This window comes from Phoenix dactylifera, chromosome 12 (genome assembly GCF_009389715.1).
Source record: "Phoenix dactylifera cultivar Barhee BC4 chromosome 12, palm_55x_up_171113_PBpolish2nd_filt_p, whole genome shotgun sequence".
NCBI classification, from domain to species: domain Eukaryota; kingdom Viridiplantae; phylum Streptophyta; class Magnoliopsida; order Arecales; family Arecaceae; genus Phoenix; species Phoenix dactylifera.
This window is the reverse complement of record NC_052403.1, coordinates 13,224,797-13,252,672: the sequence shown is the minus strand read 5'-3', so window position 1 is coordinate 13,252,672 and position 27,876 is coordinate 13,224,797. Positions and strand designations below refer to the sequence as shown.

General features: G+C 38.6%; 3 protein-coding genes across 6 annotated transcripts; 2 read left to right on the top strand and 1 right to left on the bottom strand.

Moving 5' to 3' along the window:
* Positions 1 to 7,070: 7,070 nt before the first annotated feature.
* On the top strand, positions 7,071 to 9,356 carry LOC103719706 (rootletin-like). The gene has a single exon (XM_008809073.4). It carries the CDS (start codon positions 7,139 to 7,141, stop codon positions 9,167 to 9,169), a length of 2,031 nt encoding a protein of 676 aa, XP_008807295.1. The 5' UTR covers positions 7,071 to 7,138; the 3' UTR covers positions 9,170 to 9,356.
* A 1,446-nt stretch (positions 9,357 to 10,802) lies between these two features.
* LOC113463569 (pentatricopeptide repeat-containing protein CRP1, chloroplastic-like) lies at positions 10,803 to 12,590 on the top strand. The gene has a single exon (XM_026809462.2). The coding sequence runs from the start codon at positions 10,803 to 10,805 to the stop codon at positions 12,588 to 12,590; it is 1,788 nt and encodes a 595-aa protein (XP_026665263.2).
* Positions 12,591 to 13,807: 1,217 nt separating this feature from the next.
* LOC103719690 (nicotianamine aminotransferase 1-like) lies at positions 13,808 to 22,560 on the bottom strand. Of its 4 annotated transcripts, XR_005514430.1 has the most exons (9): positions 22,468 to 22,560; positions 22,068 to 22,372; positions 17,730 to 18,069; positions 16,533 to 16,745; positions 15,443 to 15,502; positions 15,211 to 15,366; positions 15,030 to 15,123; positions 14,472 to 14,596; positions 13,808 to 14,119 (listed from the first exon to the last, which is right to left on the bottom strand). XR_005514430.1 is itself a non-coding variant. In XM_039132628.1 (8 exons), the coding sequence occupies exons 1-8, from the start codon at positions 22,489 to 22,491 to the stop codon at positions 14,001 to 14,003; spliced, it is 1,311 nt and encodes a 436-aa protein (XP_038988556.1). In that variant the 5' UTR covers positions 22,492 to 22,560; the 3' UTR covers positions 13,808 to 14,000. The 4 variants fall into 4 exon arrangements, 3 of the variants coding, with proteins under 3 accessions (XP_038988556.1, XP_038988557.1, XP_038988558.1); XM_039132628.1 differs by lacking the exon at positions 14,472 to 14,596; XM_039132629.1 differs by lacking the exon at positions 13,808 to 14,119 and having other exon boundaries at positions 14,126 to 14,596.
* Between the last annotated feature and the right edge of the window lie 5,316 nt (positions 22,561 to 27,876).

Genomic DNA, 27,876 nt, shown 5'->3' with positions numbered 1-27,876 from the left:
TGATCAATCTCTTTTTTAAAAAATTAATATAAAATATATAATTCAACTCTCTCTTTAATAATTAATATTTATATTATATAAAGTAATTTATTTTTAAAATTACTGAATATTATCCAAAATTTCATAGATAGGCTCTAGTCCGATAGAAAAAAAGTACACATATAAGTTGGCAGGTCTATGAAAAGAAAAATAAAGTGGATTATTTTTATAAAATTTTATTTTTTATGTTGTTGATCTATATTTTGATACCTAGCATAGCAAATTACTTAGAAGGGGAGTTTTGGGAGACTTGTATTGGTCAACCTACCAAATCTCACACTCAAGTACGCATGAGTTAGTCTGGTTGGGACTCGAGATCTGAAAAATGATGCTTAGGGTAGCGCTCATGCTCGTTTGACATGAGCTACCGATACACCAAAAAAAAAAAAATTTTGAGAAACATCCATTCGTCCCTAACCCAAGTGGAGATGTATGTTGGTTATTGGTTGTCCCCATTAGATGTTGGGAAGATATTGGTAGAAATCACCATAAAAACATCCTGCGGAGACCTTTTCCTCCTCCTCCTTTGCCTTTCCCCTTCTCCAAGCTCTCGGCAGTTGTAGGTCATTGGTTGTTGGTGCCAAAATTTGGAGAAGATGATGGCTTATGGGGGATGGGAAAAGAGCAGGTCAAAAGGAGGATAGGGATGGGATGTAGGAGGAAGGAAAGCCATCAAGGCAAGCAATTGGAGTCCATTGCCTTTAACAAAGAAGATCATAACCTTCCTTTGGGATTAGATATTCGAATTAACAAAGAAGATCATAACCTTCCTTTGGGATTAGATATTCGAATTAACAAAGAAGATCATAACCTTCCTTTGGGATTAGATATTCGAATCAACAAGGATTTTAAGTGTATTACATCTCTCTTCTACTTAACAAATAATGCAGTTTGACTGAAAACTAAACTAAAGGCAGGCTAGTAAATTTGGCTTAGGACCTAGCCAAGGCGGTAAGAAATTATACCTTAGGTGGTGCACTACGTCAATCATCTCGTCTCATTTTTGTAGGCTTCTGTTGGGGGGAAAACCCAAGTCATGCCAGTCTGAAGGCGCCCGACCAAAGAGCGCCCACCAGAGAGGCGCTCGACCAAAGAGCGCCGACCAGAGAGGCGCTCGACCAAAGAGTGCCGACCAAGAGAAGCAACCCCGCCATAGGACACTCCGCTAATCAACCAGCTCGACTCAGCACCCGAGCCGGGCCCGTACCTTAGCCAAATATCCAATCTCCACCTAATCCTCTAAAGGATCTGACAACTAAATACATGACTCCACTACAATCTGCCACCATTCCTAGGTCATCAAGGCACGTGATCTCCGCCGGCATTCGGCACGCCCTATCATTAATGCATGAGACCCCCTCAGGCCTCCGATGCACTCGACCATTAAATGAACACGGCTCAAGATGATCTCCGGATCACTGAACCATCAAAGCATATGGCTCTTCCTGACCACCGGTTCACTCAGCAATTAATGCACTTGCTATCTACGAACCCCAGGCCCACCACGGCCGGCGGTTCAACCACCCCAACGGGTCCGATCAACCGTGACAACTCCCTGACTCCGGCCTGATCCGGCCTTATTCTCCACAACGCCATTAATAAGCGTGATCGTGCCCAATTATCACAAAAGAAGACAAATTTCCCTGTCACCTCCCAGGTAACATAATATCTTCCTATAAAAGAGAACCTGGGGGGAAAAGGAGGGACGGACACAGATATACACAAAAAAGAGAGAACAAACATTCTCCTCCTTGACTCCCCACATATTAACCCCCTCTGACTTGAGCTTCGGAGGGCCGGCGCCGGAAAGCCCGGCCACCGGCTTTCTTGCAGGACTCTCCAGGAGGACGCCACCAGTCGACGCACCGCCACCCACCGTCCCGGCAGCGGAGCTCCTCCCCTCTCAGTTCGCGGCAGCCCCCGGGTCCAATTTCCAGCAACAGCTTCATTTATCATGCGCTTGTTTTGGCTTCCTGCTCTTTTCATCTTATCTCGAATTATTTCTGCGGTGCACCACAGATATGGTGCACGTGAATATAATTTCTCCAACGTCGATCGGTGTCTTAGAATTGTTGGACCTAGCCCTCTCTCCATGTATAAGTATAAAACTAAGGGGTAATCAATTCCCCACCCTCCAAAAGACCGCGCTATAACAAAAAGTTCTGGTTGATCGGTCTTAAAATCTTCCGACCAATATCTTCACCAAGTTTAATTTCCGATCCTTGAACCCCTTTTATTTTTTTAAAAAAGACCGAAAATGCCCCTACCCTCCGGATCTCCCATTCCCAAAAGGAGAGGAAGAAAAAGGCGTGGCCACCGCCGACTACGGCTCACCCCCGCCCGAGCTCCCTCCTGCGGCCGCCGCCGGCCCCGGTTCGCCTCCTCCCGAGCCCCCTCCCGCGGGCCCGTCTCCTCCTGAGCCCTCTCCCACGGCCGCGCCGCCAGGATTGCCCCCGCCCTTGCCCCCTCACGAGCCCCCTCCTGCGGCCATCGCCGGCCGCACCCCGCCCTCCTCCCGCGTCTACCGCGGCCCGGCCCCTTTTCGGAGTCGCTAGCCTCGCGGGAGGAGAGGTGTTCTCCGCTGGCCAACCGCGGTCGGCGGCCCCACCCCCTCCTGGGCCCCCTCCAGTGGCCGTCGCGGCTCGGCCCCCTTCCAGCGCCACCGGCTCGCGGGAGGAGAAGAAAGAAGAAAGAAGAAGGAAAGAAGAGAAGAAAAAAAGAAAAAGAAAAGAAAAAAAAGAAGAAAAGAAAAAGAAAAAGAAGAAAAGAAAAGAAAAAAAGAAAAGAAGAAAAAAAAGAAAAAAAAAGAAAGAAAAGAAAAATAAATAAATAACTTAATGCATCAATATATATATATGAACGAATGAATAAATAAATAAATAAATAAATAATATATTTTAATGAAATAAAATAATTATAAATAAATAAAGCTGCCGCAGCCAGACCTCCTCCCGCGGCCGCCACGGCCCGGCCCCCTTCTAGCGTCGCCGGCCTCACGGGAGGAGAAATAGAAGAAAAAAAAGGGAGAAGAAAAGAAAAAAAAGAAGAAGAAAAGGAAAGAAAAATAAGAAAATAAAAAAATAAAAAAGAAAGAAAAGAAAAATAAATAAATCCATAATAAATAAATACATATACATATATATATATATATGTGTGAATGAACGAATAAATAAATAAAGTGGCCGTTGCCGGGCCCCCTCCCGCTGCCGCCATGGCACAGCCCCCTTTTGGCGCCGCCGGCCTCATGAGAGGAAAAAAAAGAAAAAAGAAAGAAAAAAGAAAAACAGAAGAAAAAAAAAGAAAAAAAAAGAAAAAGAAAATTTAAGTGTGTGTAGAAAAGACTTAATTGTGTACAGAAAATAGTTAACTATGTGATGCACACCGTTAAGTATTCTCTACATACAATTAAGTCTTCTCTGCACATACTTAAATGTGTGATGCAGAGAATACTTAACTATGTACAGATAAAGAAAGAAAAGAAAAAGAAAGAAAAAGAAAAAAGAAAAGAAAAGAAGAAAAGGAAAAAAAAAGAAAAAAAGAAGAAGAAAAAGGAAAGAAAAAGAACACTTAACTGTGTGATACATAGAACACTTAACTGTGTGCAGAGAAGATTTAAGTATGTGCAGAGAAGACTTAATTTTGTATAGAGAATATTTAACTTAATTGTGTGATGTATATAACAGTTAACTATGTGCAGAGAAAATTTAAGTATATGCGGAGAGGATTTAATTGTGTATAGAGAACACCTAACTATGTGATGCACACAGTTAAATATTCTCTGTACACAATGAAGTCTTCTTTGCACACACTTAACTGTGTGCAGAGAAGATTTAAGTGTGTGCAGAAAAAATTTAATTATGTATAGAGAATACCTAACTGTGTGATGCACATAGTTAAATATTCTCTGTACACAATTAAGTATTTTCTGCGCACACTTAACTGTGTGATGCAGAGAACACTTAACTATGTACAAAGAAGATTTAAGTGTATGCAGAAAAGATTTAATTATGTGATGTACGCAGTTAAGTGCTATCTGTACGCAGTTAAGTATTTTCTGGACACAATCAAGTCTGTGTACAGAGAAGACTTAATTGTGCACAGAAAATACTTAACTGTCTTCTTTTTCTTTCCTTTTTCTTCTTTTTCTTTCCTTTTTCTTCTTTTTTTTCCTTTTTATTCTTTTTTTTTCTTTTCTTCTTTTCTTTCCTTCTCTTCTTTTTCTTTCCTTTTTCTTCTTTTTTATTTTCTTCTTTTTTTTTCTTCTTTTTTTTTTGTCTTTTCTTCCACTGTATCTATCAATATCAAGAGAAAAAAAAGGAAGAAAAGGAAAGAAAAAAAATAATAAAAAAAGAAAAAAAAAGAAAAGAAAAGAAAATAATGAGTGAGTGGCAGTTAGGTTAGTAAGTTTGGTACACAGGTAATATAGCATGGTTAACTTAAATGTGTGCAAAAAAACCATACTTGTATGCAGGGAACAGTAAACTGTGTGCACAGAACAAAAAATGTATTTCGGGGTTAATTAAGTGTGTTTCAAGTTTAATCAACTATGCGTCATGCTAAGGTAAGACTTGGCTCACAAGAACAACTTATATTAAGTGTCTACCATGTCATTGTAATTGATTCGAAATATTCTACAAAAATCAGATTGCTTAACTTAACTGTGTGCAGAGAAACCATACCTGTGTGTAGGAAACAGTAAACTGTGTGCACAGAAAAGAAAACTGTGTTTCAAAGTTTATTAAGTGTGTGCATTGGTTAATTAAGTGTATTTCAAGCTTAATCGACTATGCGCCATGCTAGGATAAGTCTTGGCTCACAAGAACAACCTATATTACGTGTCTACCACGCCGTTGTAACTGATTCGAAATATTCGACCAAAATTAGATAGCTTAACTTAACTGTGTGCACAGAAACTATATCTATGTGCAGGAAAAGGTAAACTATATGCACAAAACAGAAAACTGTGTCAGGCTAGATTAAGTGTTAAAACATTGATTAATTGTATGCCAAGCTTACTTAAATGTGTGCCATACTATATTACCTATGTACCAAGCTTACTAACTTAACTACCACTAACTCATTATTTTTCTTTTTTTCTTCTTTTCTTTTTTTTCTTTTCTTTTCTTCTTTTTCTTTCCTTTTTCTTCTTCTTCTTCTTTTTCTTTCCTTCTCTTCTTTTTCTTCCCCTTTTTTTCTTTTCTTTTTTCTTTTTCCTTCCTTTTTCTTCTTTTTCTTTCCTTTTTCTTCTTTTTTCTTTCCTTTTTCTTTCCTTTTCTTTCCTTTTTCTTCTTTTTCTTTCCTTTTCTTTCCTTATCTTCTTTTTTTTTCCTTTCTCTTCTTTTTCTTTCCTTATCTTCCTTTTTTTCCTTTTTCTTCTTTTTCTTTCCTTTTTGTTCTTTTTTTTCTTTTCTTCTTTTTCTTTCCTTCTCTTCTTTTTCTTTCCTTTTTTTTCTTTTCTTTTTTTCTTCTTTTTGTTTGTGTGTGTATATATATATATATATATATATGTGTGTGTGTATTTATTTATTTATTTTTTCTTTCTTTCTTTCTTTTCTTCTTTTCTTTTTTTTTTTCTTTCCTTTTTCTTTTTTTTCTTTTTCTTTTTTTCTTCTCTTCTTCCCTTCTTCTTCTTTCTTCTTTCTTCTCCTCCCGCAATGCCACCGGCGTCGGAAAGGGATCGAGTGGCGGACGCAGGAGGAAGCCACGAGAGGGGCCCGGGCAGCGGCCGCAGATGGCCCGCGGAGAATTCTTCTCCTCCCGCGAGGACGTCGGCACCGGAAAGGAGCCGGGCCACGGCGGACGCGGAAGAAGGGCGGGTCAAGGCCGACGATGGCCGCAGGATGCCATGGCCACCCTTCTTCCTCTTCTTCGGCCCCTCCCCACCGTAGGGCGGGGGCATGAGCATTTTCGGTGGCGCGGCCGCGGGAGGAGACTCGGGAGGGGTCGGGCCATGGCCAGCGCCAGCAGTGGCTGGCCCGACCCCCTTTTTTCTTTCTCTTCTCCGGTGGGATGGGAGATAAAGCGACAAAGATTAAAATATCCGTATGGGGCATTTTCATCTCATAATAAAGTATTGCAATATGGCTAGACTGATTGTTAAACAACCAGTCAACAGGAATTAAACGTTAGAGACCGGTCAATAAATGGACCGGTGATTAATTACCCCTAAAACTAAAACTTGACATGCATGATGAATGTGAGAGAAAGGAGGCAGGGCTCCATGACCATGGAGTGTTGCAATCAAAGAGAGAAAAGGGGGAAGATTGCATGGCTCACTGGTTCCATGATCGAGTCCATGTGGAGTGGGAAACACATAAAATAGTATTAAAAAAAATATAAAGTATGGGTTGAAATCTAATTCCCGGAGTTTATATTATAATAAAAATAAAAGTTCTCTTTAATCTTTTCTTGATGGCGCACCTAGTTACCACTGCTCTTTTGTGAATTTTGATGCATTCATAGGTGATGCGTATTTTTATATTCGTAGAGTCATCGCCCTGATTTTTTTTTTTTTTATGAAGACTTTTTCTTTAATATGACGTAGGAGAGTGTGTGTAATTGGGCCTGATGGGCCACAGGTAAAACTAAAAGAACGTAAGCATAGAATGATTTACCACCAGAAAAACGAAACTCTGATACCAATTTAATCTAATCTAATCTATACCGCATACACTATATCAGCGGTGCACCACGAAAACAAATCGTGATAATATGTGCAAGATAGCAATCCATGATAAATGGAGCTATAAGAATAAGGCGAGGTGATTGTAATAGCGTACAGATGTATCTAGGATATAATTTTTTTCTACAATATAGCCCCAAAAACACACCCGCTCAACTCACCGAAAATATGAAAAACCTGGCGGTTGATTCCATTCAAACGTGACTGGGTGTCATTGTGGGTTGGTGATCCGAGCGCCGATAAAATTAAAAACGAAGAATCCCATCCGTCCTCTACCCGGTGATCTATTTCGAATTTCAGTACCTCCTCAAACGGTCACCATTCCTTCCTATATATATATTCTAAAACCCTAGCATTCGTTCCCTTCTCCCCTTCGTTTAAACCCTAACCATTGTGTCTCCTTATCTGGCGATCGAGATGGCCCGGAAGAAGGTGTCTCCGGCGACGGCGTTGGCGACGGAGGCGGTGGAGAAGAAGGAGGTGTTGTCGCATCCACCACCTCCGTCGGGCCGAGACCTCTTGCCGGACAAGATGGAGAGCCTCAAGACCCTCAACAACCTCCTCATCAAGGAGACGGTGGAGCGGCGGCAGCAGGTGGACCATCTCCAGTGCCGCCTCGATGGCCTCGCCAACGACCACGCCTTCCTCGCCCGCGTCGAGCGCGACGTCAGCCGCCTCGTCCTCTCCTCCGTCCTCGCGGAGCGGCAGCTCGCGGCGGGGCGGGTGGAGACGGACCTCCGGTCCCTGCAGGCGAGGGTGGACTCCACGGCGGAAGAGCTGAGGAGCGGCGGCGAGCGGTTGGAGATGGTGGTCGGAGAGAGGGATGAGGTCAAGAAGGCTCTTGATCGTGCCCTCTTGGAGAAAGATTTGAACTCGATGCATCTTGATCAGAAGGAGAAGGAGGTGAGGGGTCTGGAAGCCAAAGTCCGGGAGCTGGAGATTGGTATCGCTGAGATCGGAGCAAATGTTGGGAAATTAGAGACGGAGCGCAATGAACTTGTGGAACAGGGTAAGAAGAGGGAAGAACTCATCCATTCTCTTCTCCAGGAGAAGGCTTCCATGGAAGCCAGCCTCGACGAATACAAACAATTGGTGGAGAGTGGTGAGAGGAGGATGGAAGAAGTGATCAAGATTAAGCAAGAAGAGGCGGAGTCGGTAAAGGCCAAGAGGGAGGCTATTGCTGCGAAGGTAACATCTTTGGAAGCAGAGCATCGGAGCCTGGTCGAGAACAACCAAAGCTTGGAATCTGAGGTTGGTTGTTTGAAGGCTGTCATATTTTTGCTGAAGAAGGAAGAGGAAGGGCTGCGGAATGAGATTGCCGAGATGGAAAAGGGGATTGCGAAGGTCACAGAGGAGCTGCTGTCTGAAATTGTCAAGAAGGAGGCTCTTGTTGCATGGGTATCGAATTTGGAACCTGATCTCCAGAGCCTTTCCGAGAACAACCATAGGCTGGAAGCTGAGGTTAATTGCTCCAAGTCTGCTTTTGAATTGCTGAAGAAGGAAGAGAAAGGGCTGCTGTCTGAAGTTGCGGAGATGGAGAAGAAGCATGAAAAGGTTACAGAGGAGCTCGAGAGGCTTCAGGCAGAGTTGGGTGCTCTGGAGAACGAGAAGGAAGAAATTTTCCTCTACTATGAGGAACGAGTGATGTCATCTGAAAAGGAGTTGGATACTTCGAGGACATGGATGAGGGAGATTGAGAGGGAGAAGGTTGCAATTGAAGGAGTGAGGGCTGCGCAGGAGACTGAAATTAATAATTTACAGAAAGAGTTGCAACAGCTCCGATCAACCATTTACAAGCTGCAAGTTATGTGCAACGACCACACCGACACAAACTTTCAATTGCAAGCTGAGAGGGACTCTGCTTGGAGAGACCTAGATCTTCAGAAGGTGGAAGAGGATTGCCTGAGAGTGCAAACTGAGGAGCTAAAGAAGAGGAATAATGAGGCTGCAGAAGAGATGCAGCAGGTTCAGAGGGCACTCAATGACTTTGCTCTGAAGGAGGAGGGATGGAAGGTGCAATCTGATGTCCTGAAGGAGGAAAACACTTCGTTCGAGAAGAAACTGATGACTGCTCAGCAGAGCCTTGAGGGTATGGAGAGAAAGATCGAAGCTGCCGATATGAGCTCTAAAAGGGTTCTATCCCTTCTGAAGAATACCACAGAGATGATGCATGGATCAGTTGAAGTCAGAGAGGTCGGTGTTGCGAGGGACATTGGGAGTGAGGAAGAGAAGGATGAGGAGATGCAACCATTTGTGAAAGAGTTGGAGACCATCAAGATGGCTTATAAGAGTTGGGTGGGGAAGATTGAGGACATGAATAGGGAGCTTGTGGTTTTGCAGCATGTCGTGACCAAGACTCAGAAGGCAGGACTCTGGAAATGGCTGTATCCTGCTATAACCACCGTTTTTGCTGCCATCTCCTTTGCCTATGCCGTCAGGGGGCGTTAACTTTTTATCAGTTCAAGCTCTTGCAGTGTTGGAATCATACTCTCATCTGCATGTTTCGTTGAAAAGGTGACAAGAAAACTTTTGAGTTGCTTTGTTTTGGTAATCACTCCAATGTAAGACTTCAGTGCTTTGATCTGCAAGGAGCTGGATTCCTATCCATCCTATCCATCTTTTTCTATGATGCCCAGTTATATGTTTCAGAGAGGTGAAAATCTTGTGTGTGTGAATTCCATCATATTTTTTGGATTGAGAGCACACTGGCAAGCAATTGCTCATGCACCAACGGGTGAAATTGATCCAAGTTGGTTTCTGAATTTTTGTTTCAGATGGTGTCCACTCTTATCTTTCAAGAGATTAAGAGACAGATGAGAATGTTTGAGCCCATCTTAGAATCTAGGATCAGCAGTGCAACATTTACATAGTTTCCACTGATAGTACTTTTTAATTCGTCGATGCACGTTGCTGAAGTAACTAAGCTTGTTATCCTGAATCAAAACTTTATCCAATGTTTCCCCTCATCACCTTATCCTTCTCAAGCCCTGAAAATTAGGATGGATGTTTGTGAAATGGTGATGAGATGCCCCCTGAATTTCTCAATCTCAGATGTGAGTATGCTGAAAACCAGGACCATTTCAGAGTGCTTCAATCTTGCTTTGAGCCATCCTCCTGAGATACAAATAAGTGTTGCAAAGGATTGCATGACGCAATACATGCTCTAATTGGCACCTCTCAACCACTATTTGTTTGCTGGTGCTTTCATGCATCATTCCTAAGTATTTTTTGGATATTCCTTGGAAGTTTTTCCATGTCTGTATCTGTAGGTTAACGAAAATTTGAGCATATTGCCTACGAGCATCAAAACACATGCCCAGTTCCATCCCAATCCATAAACTGATGCATAACATACCTATGCACAAGCATGGCTGCAGGGTCATGGATAAAAAGGCAATGGTCCACATAATAAAGATATACAACAACATCTAGGCTAAAACTTGTACAAGTTGTCAAAATAAAAAGTTAAATGCATTTCCTAAGTAGAAAAAGGTTGGTGCTTTGTGTCAGAAACATGCAGTGGCAAAGCACTGAAAATGTGCAATAATAGCAAACTCCAATCCAAACCTCAAACTGTATTAGATAAGTTGATAGGTTGGTTATCTTCTACAGTGTCATCATAGTAGTTTTGGACTACTTCCAAATCAAAGTATTGCTATAGCTATGGCAAACTTAACTGTTGGTTGTAAAAAATCAGCAGTTTCATTGAATATAAAAGAATTCAGCTGGTGTGGCAGATGGGACTCTTATTGATCTATGACTATTCCAAATTAATATAAATTGATGGTAATTTTTTTTACTCTTTAAAAAGAATAATTTTGATGAATAGTTGGGACTATATAGGGAGAAATTATTAGGTAGATTAGATTCATCATGAATCTAGCATGGAATTATTTTAGTATGTTGCTATTACGGGAAGAAAAATAATTAGTCGTGAGCCTGGTTTATCTAATATTTTTTTCTGATCAAAGCAGAATGAATTAGATAATGTCTCTACGTGGCACTTTTTTATTGGGTGAACTGTGGAGGAACATATCTTATGAACGCCGAGTTCAGGGGAGCACCAAACGAAGAACCAGGTATGCTGCTCCGCCGTCATCTTCGACGACTCCGACCGAAATTTCCTTCCCGATCTAACCCTCTTCCCATTTTCTACACTTCCGACTCTTCCCCTTCCCAAAACAGCCCTGCCGCCGGCACTTCTCCTCCCCGCAAGGGCCGGCAAGCCGTCCGCCGATTTCTAAAGCTTCTATCTCCCTCTTCCCAAAATGCCCGCGACCCCAATCTCTCCCACTCCCTCGACGCCCTCCGGACCTCCCCGGCCACCGTCTCTTCCGGCGCCGCTGCCACGCTCGTCTCCGCGGTTGCCGACCCCCTCCTCGCCTTCGATTTCTACCGCTTCCTCCGCTCCTCGAGGCCCCACTTCCGCCCCGACTCCTCCCTCTTATCTGCCCTCCTCCGCACCCAGCTCCGATCACGCTCTCCCCACCCCTTTCGGATCCGGTTCTATCTCGACGAGATGAGAAAGCATGGCGTCGCCCTATCCCCCGCTGACTTCCGCTCCCTCTTCGTCGGTCTCTTCCCCGAAAGACGCGATCTTGCCCGCTCCCTGCTCGAGCAATTGATCGAAGCCCTCGGACCCAGTTCAGAGATCTACTCCATTGCCGTCGCAATCCTGACCGAGAATGGGCTCGTTGATGAGGCGATTAAGGTTTCAGAGAGAGCAAAGGCAGAGATTGACAACCCTGCGTTAGGATTCTATTCCAGCTTGCTGAATCTTTATACGGTCACTGGAGATGGGAAGGCGGCAATGGAGGCATTCTTGGAGATGGGAGAGAGAGCAATTTTGGCCGACGAGGAAATTTATAGGAATTTGTTAGGGATTTTGTGCCAAGTTGGGTGGATGAAGCTCTCTTGGGTGGTTTTGGAGGAGATGATGAAAAATGCTACCTTTAGACCTGATGAAGCTTTGAGCTTGGACCTGATGAAGGGTTTCTTGAAGCAGGGAATGGTTTCCGAAGCCGGTTTTTTGCTTCGAGAGGGAATGATAAAGAAAAAGGAGAGCTTTTTCATTTTTGCGGAGGCAATGGTGGAGAAGAGGATGGTGATGGAAGCATTTGATCTTCTAAGAACAGTCTGTGAGCCGGAATTTTATGCTGCTTCGCTCATTCATGGATGTGGAAAGCTTGGTTTGATCGAAGAGGCTGAGAAGATATTTAGAGATATGAAATCTTTGGAGGGGGATAAGATGTTGGATTCGATTTATGCTTCGATGATTTATGTGTACTCAAAAGCAGGATTGAGGAGGCCAGCAGAGGTGGCTTGGGAGGAAATGGAGGTTGCAGGGGCTTTAAGTGGGGAGGCATGCTTGTATATGATGTCTATGTATGGTGAACTTGGGCTCTTTGAGAAAGTAGTCAAGATGTTTGATAGGTGGTTGCAGAGGGGAGTTTGTGTGAATGTGGAAGGTTATGGTGTTCTTATAAATTCTTTGGTTAAAGCAGGCAAGCTTAATGAAGCAAGAAGTCAGCTTTCTGACATGAGAAGCCGTGGGATCCGACCGACTAGTTCAATTTATTCGCTTCTGATGGAGGGTTATCTGAAAGCCGGTCTTCTAAATCATGCATTAGCTGTGCTCGAAGAGCATAAGATTTCAGATTTGAGAATAGAGGATGGGGTTCTTGCAAGCAATATCGCTCATATCTTGATAAAAGCAGGTAGGTATCATGAGCTTGATCATTACTTGGATATATTTGGGAGGAGTGCAGTAAAGTTTTCAAGAGAAAATGGAGCAGCTTTGATTGAATGTTGTAGAGATGAACCGTGTTTGAGAAGGATCATCTCTCTAATTGAGTGCAGAGACCAGTAATGATAGTATCCTTGCTTTGTGTGGTTGCATTTTTGCAGCATAAGAGACCCGACCCAACATGGCTATCTTTGAATATAGGTACCTAAATTATACATTAGCTGCATCTTAAGAATGACTTGAGTTTGTGAGCTGGATTTCATATCATGAGGATAATGGTTGACAAAATTTCTTAACCGATGATTATGTTTTCTCTAATTGCATTATGGTGGGGCTGAGGTTTGAGGATGGGCCAGTTCAAGTATTGTCGCCTTGGTTTTCGCTAATGTAGGTATTTCGAACTTCAGCACAACTTGGATCAGTTTGGAAGGTAGGGCATAAATTTTTTCAAGACAAAGGAGCAGTTCTGATGGAATAGAGTCTGGGTCAAGCATAATCGAGATGAGCACAAATCATCACAAAGAGCAAGTTCTCGATCCACAACCACCACCTGGTCATCCCCAACATGATATGAGATCATAGACATGCTTTACTGTGTGAGGCATTGTTGTGTTTCTGATTGGCTCTGATCTCTTCAAACCAGTACATTTATAATCGACTGATTTCTACTCTTAATTTGCATCGAGCAACGCTTGAGGAACTTGTAGATCTTGATGAGGAATTCTCAAGAACATATGGTTGAGGTAATCCTTACCAAAAATGAAGAAGTTCGAGGAAAATAATGGTATTTAATCTTTTGTATGTGCCTCTATGGTCTAAAAAGGTTCTCCAATTAAGGTATAGAGCCATAGAGGGTGTATTGCCTGTGAGTAACCTCTAAGCTCTCAAACTAATATTGAGGGCCATCTAAAACTTAAGCTTCTTCGCTTACCTAGGGCCTTTGAAGATGAGTTTTGGCTTGACTAACAATTATTATATTCTTCAAAAGATCTACCTTTACTTGAGAGCAAGGATGAGGAGATCAACCGAAATATTCTGAAAATAAGTGGAAGCTTTGAAGTTTGAAGAAATGCAGAAGTTTCTTACTAATTGATTTGAGGCTGTGATGCAGTTTGACTAATTATAGATGATAGTGTTGAGTGTGCCTTGCGTTTGCAAGTCCTAGAGAGCCAAACAGAAGCTTTTTTTTCCCACGCGGAGCGAGCAAAGCGAGTGGAGCATACTGCAATGAGTGAAGCAAGCAGATAATGGCATCATACCATGTAGATGATCAGCAAATGCTAAGGGCTTGTTTGCAAGTATTTCCAAAAATTGTCAAAGGTTTAAACAATTGCAGGAACTGGATAATTGGTGACACATTTAATATTATATCTTTCAAAAGTTTTACTTACAAAACAATTGATTAGAAGTATTGTACTTGGATAATCCAAATTGATATTTGCCAAAGAATACTTGAAAAGAAGTTTACATTCGGAAAAATATTATTGCATTTCGACCATGCATGGTTTGTAGTTTCTATATTCACTCGACAGATCAATTTGTTGGGCGCCGCCTCTTGCAAAAGGATTCAATCCTGTCACAAGCCTCGCTTAGTAGATCAGAAGGAACTCCAAAGAATATCCTCACCCAGTTCTTCAAACCAATGACAAAACCTGAGTATCATTAAACTCATAATTAGTACAGTAACAAGCTTAAACTCAATTAGATATCTAATTTACCATTTGACTTGAACTTCCAGGCTTTGTCAAACTCTAATAACAGGTAAGTATAACTCAGATTTCAACACAGTGTGAATCAGCTGTCGAAATGAAGAATTAGGTTAGAAGCTAATGGACCATGTAAGCCTCTAAATGAAAGATGCTAGCACAGTGACCCTCAAGAAGAGAGGAGATCAACTCTTTTATTATTGTTCCTAATGTTAATATTAATGGTCTATGAAGCTGAACTGGAGCCCTTATCAAAAATTGTTCATCTGTACTTGATTGAAGATATGATCTTTCCTACCTCCAGCTGATGCCCTTATGGAAACAAAACTGACTTGTTCTGAGTATGTTCACAGCTTCCTTGCCTTGGCACATATTCCTCATGCAAAACTTTTTATTTGCTGAATTATGGGGTACCTGCAAAAGCATTATGCTCCAAGAAGCATAATTATGTCTTTAGCTTTATACATTGGTTATGTACAGTGGTATGTTCTACTTTTCGACCTATCTGTTCATTTGTTCTTTCTAACCAAACTACTTATTTCCACTTAAAAGCTTTGCACAACTGCACTCAAATTTCAACCTAGAGTTTATCTCATATAGCCATAATTAGCATGAGAATATCTTTAGCTTTAAACAGTGATTATATACAAGGGGGATCTTCGACATTTAGAGCTACCGGTTTAACTAGTTTCGATTGGAAAAATTTTGCCTGAATGTGTTACAATTTTCAAATTTCAACATAAATTTCAACATAGATTCTTTGCTACTGGCATAATTTTAAAACAGAAACAGCATATGATTATGCCACATGATTACAGCTACATGCTTGATGGAAAGACTACATGTGCATTCTAACCTGGAAGCACCAAGAGAGATTCTTCTTTTATCAACTCCCTAGCGAAGTCCATGTCATTCTCTATGCCAAGTAGAAGGGCAGGGTTGATCTCAACCTGCCATTAAACAAAAACTATCTTGTCTAACTAAAATGTTAAATAAAAACCAAAGAAAAGACACAGATAAATGAACTAAAAGCCAACCATCATGAACATTGAACCCTGAGGCCTTGAGTGACATTTCAGTGCTTCAATATGAACTATTCTTGTGTAAAGTGTTTCAGCTGAGGACTCCAACACTGTGAGGACATTCTTGTGAAACTCCTCATGTGAATTAGAAAGAATACCAGGAACTGCTGCCTGTTGCGAAGGTTCATATGGATGAGTGTTGCTATACCGACATGAGTGAAGAAAAAAAAATTATGAAGTGATCAACCTGAATTACAGAAGCTGGACCTGATGTTACGTTCATAAGCATCTCAATTGCCACTTTAACCTTTCACAACAAAACAAAGAGTAAGGCATTGCTTGACAATAAGATTGGTCTAGAAGTTAATATCCAGACAAGGAGTTAGGAAATTTGGTTATAGTGATAGATTCCATAACAACAAAACAGTGTCCAACCCTGTGGCAATCAAGCAATCACCAACACCATATTTAATGCAATATAAAAGGATATGATCTTTTCCTCTTAAAGTATAAAGGATGCGATCCTTATGTTTCAGTGATTTCACTACCATTATCATTGGGTATTATGTCAATGACATTTGACATAAAAGATGCAGGATGGAAGTAAAAGCCTAATATGACTCAACATGTAGTCCGAAACTCATAATTTAATTATAATTTTAGGAATTATTATTAGAGCATGAATGCATGTGTATTAAATTTCAAAAGCTGTGCACTTATGGAATCCTCGAGACACCGACCTTTTTATAAATCTGCATGCTAGGTAAAATCAAAATAGCCAAGACATTTATGTAAATGAATTATACAAGCAACCAAAGTAGTCCTAAATCCTTTGATGATCTCCTTTATATTCACTATGTAAGCCTACAAAGTCAAAAGATTAGAATGCGATGAGACCACCGGGCGGGGCTATGCAACAAATTGAATCAAGAGCCTCATCATGAATGAAGTACTAGATCTGTTTGGTACATCAAAAACGTTTTAATCTCTGGGACAATTACCTCTGTTTTCTAAAGTTTGATTCACCCTCTCCTTGGTTTTGATGATAGTTATTCTTTGAACTGTTGGACTGCCAGTAATTGTGAACTCATGGCCTTGGGCCATGAACTTGAATAACTACCAAAAATAGTAGGCAGTATATCTGAAACTTGTGTTAAACCTAATCTTGAACAGATGAGTTTGCTCAAAAGAGATGAAAAGGTGGCAAGTCACTAACAAAAATGCTCCTTTTTTAAAAAAAAAAGTTTTGTAGAACTGAAACAGTTGCTGTGATAACATTGAGAAAAATTCTTAGTCTAGCAATAATAAAATATATAACTGTTCGCTGCACCATATACTTGTTTAAAAGTCTCATGAGGATCGCATATGGCTATCCATCCAAGACGCCATCCAGGAACCATCCAACGCTTTGACAAAGCTCCTATCGTAATAACTGGTGTCAAATGAGCAAAAGAGGCTAGTGGCACAAATTTGCTATCACCAAAGACCATATGCCCATATAACTCATCAGCAATTACAGGGATATTCAAGTCTCTTGCAGTCTCGGCAATCTGCATCAAAAAAAAAATAAATAAATAAAAATCTCAAATGATAATGATTTAATTCTTCAAAATTCAAATGCTCATCGGCAGAAAGTACTGCAACATCATTAGAAATAGTTCTTCAACATAATTGTGGAGGGGCATATATACAAGTATCGATTTTTTTGAGGGGCATATGTTCTTATTTTAGTAGTGGTATTCCCATGCGCACACGCATGTGTATTTAATAAAAGTCGATATCTAATTAACATTAGATGCAGTCAAGCATAATTACTAAAGAAATTTGATAATGAGAAAATAATCATTGATAGTAAACTTATAGATGGCGAATTGGCTATTAACTTGATATCCTATGGATGCACTTTTCCCTTTTTTTTAATACATTTTTGGGTGAGAATACCCTTCTCTTTCCAAAACGAAAAAAGTATATGCACACATACTACACATATATACAAATCTCTCATATTGTTTCTAATATATCTCATATTGTTTCTAATAAATTGTTAGTTGATATTTAGAATATCTCTCGCATTGGTTTCTAATATCGACGAAGAGAAAAGAGGGACAAAATGGACGAACGAGAGATTTGAGCTTTTCAAATATGCGGAATGATTCAAAAGATTTTTTTTTGAATTAGGTACTCTATATTTGGATTACTGTCTTAAGTGACGGTCGTCTAACACATGGGTTTCTTTTAGTTTAGATTTGGCTAATTACTTAATTGTTTTCCTAATTTAACCTAACTTAAACTTCTTGTTTTTGCTTATTCCTATTATACGGATATTCGGATCCGGATCCGAATCTAGAAAACTTAGGTGTATCCATACCCGGAGATTTTTGAACTGGCTATCCAAATCCGTATCCGGATCCGTTCGAACAAAAAAAAATAGTATCCGAAAGAATACAGAAACGAATACAATTAGATATAATCCTATTCGCTTTCAAGTTTCAACCCTAGTAAGATTACTAACAGTAGAAGAAGAACACACCGACCTGTTGGAGGTGGAAGGGAGAAAAGACGGCACCGCAGGGGTTGCTAGGGTTGATGATGACGATGCCGACTGTGTTGGCATCGGCAAGGGACCGAACTTGATCAAGATTGAGCTCCCATCCCCAATGGGGTTGAAGGTGGTAGTACCTGGCCTCAATGCCATAGATTTCACAGGCAGTTTCGTAAGGGGCGAAGCCGGGGCGAGGCAGCAACAAGTTGGCTCCTGGGCTGGCCAGCACGGTCAAGCACACATGGAGAGCCTGTGTGCCTCCCACAGTCAAGTACACATCCCCCTCCCTGATGCCATGCTTTGTGTCCCTTGACAAATACTCTGCCACTGCACTGTTCCATTTCAAAATGTTAATTTTGTTAAAACAAATGAAAGGAAGTAGATGCAAAAAGCTAGATATGTTTGGTCCATCTTCAAACTGAAGAGCATCTGAACTCCATGATAAATATTCTAATAAAGAGATTATATTGAGTGGAAAAAAATAGATGATTTTTCAGATATTAATTTAAAATTACTAATTTATGATACTAAAGAAACTAATATTCTAAATTACTAATTTATGATACTAAAGAATGACAAGGTGTGCAGCTGAAGCGCATAGTCCTCCTCCTAATTAGTATGACCTAATTCATATTGCTTTCATTTCTTTGTACTTTCAAAAAAACTTAACGAAAATGAACTAGATGGAACAACATATACCATGAAGCCCTTTTATCTTTCAAATTGATTGTAAAATTTTTAGAACTTTTGGTAACAAAATGTTATTGCTTTCAGAAAAAAGTGAAAAATGAAAGCAAGGAGTAGTAGAAGTTGACTTAAATTTTGTGGAAATTCTATCTTCTACATCAGTCTTTATATGTTATTTTACTATTTTATAAAGAAAAAAAGAATAAAAATAGCAACAATAAAAAGAGGCCTTTAGATATTAATGTGTGAGTTGTATATAACTTAAGTTTTTTCAAAAAAAAAAATCTTTTTCTTTCATGAATTTTTCTTCTTGATTTTTTTAGAGTTCTTTCATAAAGATAGAAAATTGAATCAACTAAAGTATATATTGAACGAAAAAATATCGAATGAGACTTAGGATCATCTACGAGGGATGAAGGGTATGGTTTGGATGGTTAAAAATGATTTTTTTCTTAGAGTGAGGAAGAAATAAGTTGTTTTGGCCTGAACTAAGTTCATGGGTTATTTTGGCCAAAGTCAGCTAACAGGAATAGAGGGAGTGAAAGTAAAGTATATAAATTCTACTTTCCAACGTGATATGTGCCATATTTGTGGGTCATGAAAAGTCAAGAGAGAAAAGAGAATTCAGATCCTGCTTTTGTCAATTATTTTTTTTTATTCTATTCTAAAGGTTTGAGTTCAATGGGTTGAAAGAATTCTCTCCATCTTTCCAATTATATCAAATTGGTATCAGAACTTAGATCCTATACATATGTTGTGCCTTAGTATGACCTAAATTCTCCAATCAATGACAGTTGGGAGAGGGGGGGTAGGTCTAAACAAGTTTAAAGAGCAAAATCTACCATATCCAAGAATTAATGGAGCAACGAAATGCGACTAAAGTCAAAATCAATATAGATGTCAAAATCTTGCTTATGCCCAAATAATAAAGAAGCTCTTTATTATTTTAGTAATTATATTCTTTTTAATTATTATAGTAATGCAATTCTATTTAGACAGGATTTCACTAGCATAAGAAGAAAGAAATTTTCATCTCTTCTAACTAGAAGAGAATTTCAACTCAAATAAAGAGAGTGAACCTCTATACAATAGTAGAGTACTTCCACCTCTTCTTTTAATCAGAAGGAGAATTCGACTCAAATGAAGAGGACCTCGATAGTATAAATAGAGGCATATGCTATAGTCTTGAAGAACAAGAATAAAATGAAGTGAAAGCAAGAAGCATTTACTCTACTTTCTATCTGCTAGAAACCTAGCAGTAGTAGAAGTGAACTCGAAAAGCATGGATTTTACATTTCACTTGTGATATATACTACAATTTGTGAATTATGAAAAATTAATATAAGAAATATAATCAAGATCCTACTTTCATCAATTATCTTATTTTCTTTTATTCTATCCTAAAGATTCAAGATCCGACAAGTTGAAGTAATTAATTCTTTCTCTTCGATCGGATCACGATCCTCCACAGTGAAGCCTCCACATAATTGCATTTTATGTTTCTCTACAGTAATGGGACCTATTAGAGCAGTAGAAGATGGGCGACCAAGAGAATTATTAGTTTGCTCTGTAGTTGTGAGTTTTCTACACATACCCCACCTTTCATGCACATAATTTCATGTGAGAAGTGGCAAAGACTGGGATATTAAAGAGGTATGCATGCTTGTCCCATGCATCATTTGCTGCTTGGAGATTTATTAAAAGAGGTTCTAGAAATCTAACATTATATGTGGACTCCAGAGATGGTCACGTTGGTGAGATGGTAGCTACCAAAATTCGTGGCCCTGGTGAAAGGAGCAAAGCCCCTCATGGATGTAGGTTTGGTGGTGATCATACAATTGGTCATATGTTTCGCCTCATGTTATCTGGTTAATAATAACCACATACTTCATCGTTTGGTTGCATTTTGGTGTTGGAAATTTGTAGAGAAATGGCATGATGAGCAAATGATGGCTACCATGGACTAAACATTGGAAAAAAGTCCAAAATACAAGGAGCAAGAAAAGCTCATTATAACAATCATAAAAGGGCTTCTATCTTAAAACTGAATTTTTCATATTCTTTTTTTTAAATAACAACTGTTTTTAGCTATTCTTACAAGAAAAAAAAATGCAGTATTCGACCGGACATATATTATTTTTTTTCAAGAAATAAAATCTTTAAATATCGAATGTTAATTTAACAATAATATGTCCAAATTATGAGCTTTATATATATACTGCACCATTATAACATGCAAGCACTAGTATTTTTTAAAAAAATAATTGCAATTGCATATCTCTATAGCAGAAAGAGGTGATTATCTGACATCATAAAAGCAGCAATATATTTCTAGTCCATGTAATGAAAATACTTAAGATGCCACCGACTCGACTCTCTCTCTCTCTCTGGTCTTCTTTGAAAGTGACCATTGCCTTTCTCTTTTTTTGTTTTCTTTCCATCATCTTGATAGGCTCTAGTCGACTTGACACCATATGCATTGCGTGTACATGGACTAGTTGTTTAAATGTTACATCATGCATTGAGACAAATCAAACAGGTCCACAAGGAGGTTAGATTTAGAAGCAAGGCAGGTTAATTATATCCTCATGAGAGACAAGTCAAACAGGTTCCCAAAAGTTTATTAGAAGAGTGAGACATGGGCTATGAGCAGCTGGCCACTCATCAAAGGATAAGAAGGGAGCCCTAAACTATTTGAAGGCAATTCGGACACGTTCACAAAGTGTAGGTCAAAGGAAATTAGAGGCATGACCTTTATCTTGTTTTTTATTTTATTTTTTTCTTACCGTCGGTAATTAAGTGAGACATGGTCTCGAGACAGTGTTCCTTGCTCTTGAAAGGATATGCACTCCTTCTTAGCTCCAAGAAACTGTTTCAAACTCCCATTGGCAGACAACATGGGACCTACAGGATTATAACACAGAGCAACGTTCCCCCCCTCCCTTTTTTTTAAAAGTTGTATAAATTAAATGATATAAATATTGATACATCCATAAAAATTAGAAAATAAAATAATTAAAAATTTTGAGATATTCGAAGATCAACTGGGTGCATCTTAAGATATAAAAATTTGACACTGGATGGCCGGGACCCAAAATTCGAGAATGATTTTATGCTCTCCTCTCTCTCTCTCTCTAGAGTTCAGATTGTTTTTTTTTTGATAGAAAAATTATCACCATGCTGCATAGATCTCAAAATATTCTAAACTAATTTATTTATTGACTGTATAAATTTTAAAGTGATCAATACATGATCTAATAGTAGATTCGTGCAAAGAACGGTAAACTCTAATTCTCGGCCAAAGATACAGCTTCTATAGCAGATTTCTACTTGCCTTAAAAATCAACAGATTCACACCTAATTCCTATACCCACAACCACTGTTCAACAGCTCCATGACCTCGCACATGGCACATCCCACTAAGGAAACGTTACCTAAGAGGACCATTCTTGCTGTATGATATTTGGGCGACGGGCGAAAACGAAGTGGCTCTTGAGGCCAAGCACATTTTTAGGGAGGTTAAGGGGAGGTGGTACTTTTAGCGGAAAAAAAGAAAAAAAGTAGAAGAAGAAAACGTTACTTGGAGTCTTCCACACATGACGACAACTTAAAGAGGACAGGTGGTTGGAAATGAAGTGCTTACCGGCGGGCAAACGGAAAGCCGTAGGAAGGAGCATAGCAGTCAAACGCCGACGAGGATACGGCATCGGCGACGGCCTCCGAGAAGCGCTCCTTCCCCTTCTGAAAGCACCGGGACGACGCGGCATCGCCGACGCCCAAGGAGACGAGACCTTTTTCCGGATTGGCCAACTTCAGCAGCTCATCAACGACTCCTCTTATCGAGATCTTCTGCTGTGATAGAACTGGGTTGCACTCCACTCTGCAGTTCCCCACTCTTGCAAGCTCGCTGTTACTGACGTGCACTCCGTTGCTCTCGCCGTTCGGAATCTAAAGTATTCAACACAAAAAAATTTAGAGCTGGGAAACATCAAGCACAAGAGGAAAGAAGGAAGGATTGATGAATGGGTTTGAGGGAGAAGTGCCTCAGATGAGGGTGGTGGTGCCATTCGAGGATAGAGGAGAGGAAAACCGTGGCCCGTGGGGCAACTGAAGGGCTTTTTGTTACATAAACTTCTCAGGAATTTAACCTCTGAGCTACGTCTTCCAAGGTCCGCTCAATCGCGGTGAGCTTAACTGCTTGGGTTGGGTGAAGAAAGATACGAGGCTGGAGCAAATGCAGAGATCAAATTTAGAATGCATTGAGTGGCATTTCAAAAAAAAGTATCCGTTGAATTGATTCGAGATACGGTTTGGTTTACTTTGTAATCTTATTTAAAAAGTAGGAGGGATTTGTTTTGGGATTGTAAGTAATTTGAACGTTAATTCCTATGATAGATATATTAATCTACATTGTTAGAAGGTATAAACTTCAAACAGTTGTACCAGAGATCTTGGCTAATCCCACCTTCACCAGAGTTAGGAGGGTTTGGTGAAATTCGAGAGGAAAGAAAAAAATCAAAATTTATCTAACATCTCAAAAGAAGAATTGCTTCAGTTGTAATATCCCATTATATTTAACATCATATACGAGGCTAGAACATATGCAGAGATCAAATTTATTATGCATTAATTGAGTGGCATTTCAAAAAATAGTATCCCAAAATAAGACCTTTCATTGATCAAGTTTGTTCCAACAAAGTTTTTCTTCTAAGAATGAATAGCAATAATGCTTGTTTAATTTGGAAGGACGTGTTTGGAGGATCTAATTAACCAAAAAAATTCTAAATTGGATACCTTGTATAATAATCCATGAACCAAGACCAAAAAAAATAAATCTCTTTTGTCTTTTCTTAATTACCCTCCTAATACATTCCAAATCCTGTGGAGGCATTGCTTGTGAACATTATTTCTATACATTAAACTTTGAATATATATATATATATATATATATATATATATATATATATATATATATATATATATATATATATATATATATATATAACAGAATTTTAAGATTTGACACCTTGCATAGCTATATGAATCAAATTCAAGGAATCAAGTCATAAATCATTCCCTCATTATAAAACCTAGATCTCATGTTGATGTGTTTAGCTTTCATTCTTCTCATTCAATTAACTAATACAACTAATGATGAATCAAATCCAGGAAATGAAGTGTATATTCATTCCCTCGTTGAAATATCTTGTTCCTGTGCAGATGTGTGGACTCTACAATCTTTTTATGAAAAAATATCATTTGAATATATATATATATATATAATAAATTTTGAATATGTTAGAGTTAAAATTTATTTTAACTAATAAAACTGGTGAAATTAGAAAGGTAATTGTAGTCATGATAGGAATGTAATTGAATTTGTCTCAATCATAGTTTCTTCCAAAATCGGATACTATGTTTGGCAGGCGATCAAGCTTGTTTCCAAAAAATATTGTCCTTCATAAATAGCAATACTGCCATGATTACCTCCTATGACAACCCAATGATGGTCTAGGTATGTGTTGACCAAGCCTTGATTATGGGGGCTAATACAACTAAAAGTAGATTCAACACTTTAGTATTTGAACCTTTTTTCACATTATATATTCCCTTCTCGTGTATATCTAGTTTTAAATTTGTACTTCAATAAATTTGTACTTCAATTATAACAAATGCCTTGTTTTGTTTGTTTTTTCTTTAGGCATTTCTCCTTCATGTAATATGAAATGTTATATATGGTCTCTCAGGTTCAATTAAAGCAAATGCCTTATTATGGTGCGCTTGCTACGAAAAAGGAAATATTTTTTAAAAAACTAGTTATCCAAATTATTAATTTTCCAACAAAGGAAAAAAATGAAAATTTTGTTTTTCTAAATGACATGTTTTCAAGCAAGAGCAACTATACACGCTTAGTTTTTTTTCATGGATTGCCTTTTTGATCATTTGGATGAACTCAGGATGGTAATTTATGACCCAAACCATTAAGCCGATCTGCAAACGACCCACTTTAAGTAAGTTTGGGTTTGACATAAATGTATTTAAGTCATAAATGAGTCAACTCGTCTAAATCTGTTTATTAAATGAGTTGGATTTAGGTTTAAATCTTTGATCCGTTTAACCCATTTTAACCCATTTAATAATTGGGTCGGGTCATAACATGATCTGTTTAACCTATTTAAAATCTATTTAATTAGTTTAAAACCTTTTGTAACATGTTTGAAACATGCTTAATATGTTTTTAACATGTTTAACCCGACCTTCTTAACTTGTTTAACTTGTTTGAATTCATTTAACTCATTAAAAATTTGTCCAACTGTCTAACCTATTTAATAAATGGGTTATGTAGGTCGGGTCGGATTATTTATTTAATGAATAGGTCGAATTCAAATTCGAAGTTTTGACCTATTTAATAAAAATTTGTATTTGGATTAATAAATTTTGACCCGACCCGCATCCGACCCAACCCAATTGCCACCCCTAGTATGAACTAAACAAGTTCATGATATAATTCACTACAATTTATACTGCATTTTTTGGTACAAATTTTATACTACATTAAGAGGCATGAATTGAGCCTCGATATTCTCTAAACTTTTCCCTCTTTAGAATTTTAATTGTTTAAATACCAAATTTATATAATATTTTACAAACAAAAGTCTTGATCAAAACTAGAAATATAACGAGGCCACCTTCAAAATTTCGAAGAAAATTAAATATTTGCATTCAACCATCCTCATCTTCTCTTGTGTCTCCTTCCATATAACTTTGCAATCCAATTATGGCAAACATGGTTCCTTGTTTCTCTCTCTCCTTTTTTTTCCTCCATATCTTAATTTTTATTTCTTTTGAATGCTAGATATGCATTACATACGGCAAGGGTTCAATAATTACTATGCAAAGTATTTGAGGCGACAAAAGCATTGAAGATATTTAAATATCTAATTTTAAGAAAATAAATATTTTATTATTCAATGGTGAAGGAGTGGCAGAGTCTTGTAGATTCAATGGAAGGAATTGTTGTACAAGATGTAAGAAAAAAGAGAAGAATTTGATGTAATTTGACAAAGAGAGAGTATTGTGACTGGATTAAGAGAGATTTCATTTTGAAAGAAACAAACTAAGGAGTATATTATCTCACTTTCATCAATGAAAATAAATTATTTTTAACATTTTATTTTTTCTGAATATATGATTAGAAGTATTTTTTTAATAAGATGAATAATATGAAACAAGCAATTTAATAGGATAATAGCTTAAAAATCTTTCTCACTTAAACATCTATCATATAGAGTGAGTCCTATGAGACATTTTGACAGTCATCAAAGTATTTGATTGTCTGATGCATCACCGGCCTCATATCACATAACAATATACATGCATCTCTATGACTGATTTGCTGTTATGTGCCTCCATTAAATCCCATTAACTTTTTAGACTCTTTCTCTCTATCTATCTATCTATCTTAATCTTGATGAATGCAAGATTGGATCTAAATTTCTAGTGTAATCATCAAGAGACATTTCCATTAAATTAGCAGTTGTTATTTTTAGTGGTCACTAACTCTCTGGTGACACCTTCTTCAATATATTTATAGGGGCCATTGTAACATTATAGTCGTTGTTATTTTTGGACACATGCCATAAGAGACAATTATGATCACTTAGCACGAAAGAAAAGCCTTGTAACAATTGTTCTTGAATTATTGGGCAATTGAAAAGAAGAATTTGCTAACATATCATTGGTTTGTTAAGATTTAATGTTTTATTTTATATTTATTAATTGAAAGCTCCAGTCATTGGTAGGTTTGTCCTGGTCTTTAGGTATTTGGTTATTTGATTTCGTGGCTGAGAAAGTGTTTTATGTGTGATCCTATTTTATAGAAGTTGTGGTTAGTGCTAGGGTGAATCATTCTGATGTAAAGTCTATTTATAGGCCCTTTTTCTTTATCAAAGAAATTGATGATGAATAGAGCTTTGCCATTCCAACACGTCTCTTTTGTCTTTCCTTAAAGTATCAATGGTATCAGAGCCAAAAATCATGTGAGAGAAAGCAAGAGAGAAAGAGTCCCCAAATAGTGAGGGTTCCCAAAACAGTTCAAAATAGCCGCAGCTATTTTCTCCTCTGACTTATTTTTTGTAGAAATCGATGGCTTCATATTCAACTTTTGTGCAGGCGGCGATCCCACGTTTTGATGGTCACTATGACCATTGGAGTATGCTAATGGAGAATTTTCTACGGTCAAAAGAGTATTGGCCGATTGTTGAATCTGGAATTGAAGTAGTAGCATCAAATACAGTCTTGACGGATGCCCAGAAAACAGAGTTGGAAGGGCAAAAGCTAAAAGATTTAAAGGCAAAAAATTACCTTTTTCAGGCTATTAGTCGTCCCATCTTGGAAACAATTCTTAGCAAAAAAAACTTCCAAAGATATTTGGGATTCCATGAAGAAAAAATATCAAGGCTCTGCTAGAGTGAAGCGTGCACAGCTTCAAGCTTTAAGAAGAGATTTTGAGACTCTACAAATGAAGGATGGGGAATCTGTCACCAGCTACTATGCTAGGACTATGGAGATAAGCAACAAAATGCGATTTCATGGTGAGAAGATGGAAGATGTCATCATTGTGGAGAAGATATTGCGTTCCCTGACACCAAAGTTTGATTATGTCATGTGTTCCATTGAAGAATCGAAAGACATAGATGCATTCACTCTTGATGAACTACAGAGTTCCTTGCTGGTCCATGAACAGAAGATGAACCGAAGTTCAACTTCAGAGGAACAAGCTTTGAAGGCTTCTACCTCTACTCATTTCTCAAATTCTAGAGGTCGAGGTAGAGGTAGGGGAGATCGAGGCACTAGAGATGGCAACAGGTTTTTCGAAGTCAATGATGATCAATTCAGGGCAAAGGCAGAGGACGAGATCAATATTTTGACAAAGGCAGAGGACGAGATCAATATTTTGACAAAGGCAGAAGACGAGATGAACATTTTGACAAATCCAAGGTAGAGTGCTTTCGATGTCATAAATTTGGACATTATCGTTCTGAATGTTATACTAGGCTGCCTAATGACAAAGGAAAGGAAGAGCAATCGAATTTTTCCGAAATGAAGGAAGTGAAAACTTTGTTGATAGTTGTTCAAGCTAATCAGGAACCTGTCTCTGATGTTTGGTATATGGATACGGGCTGCAGTAACCACATGTGTGGAAGTAAGTCTTCTTTTTCTTATTTTAATGAAGGCTTTCATTCTACAGTAAGCTTTGGTGATTGTTCCACTGTGAGGGTGATGGGAAAGGGTGATATTGAGATAAAACCAAGAATGGTTTTGTAGAAACAATTTCGAATGTCCTTTACGTTCCTGACTTGAAAACTAATTTGTTAAGTGCTGGTCAATTGCAAGAAAAGGGTTATGAGATCACTATTCAAAAGGGTGTTTGTGAGATTTATGATCCTACT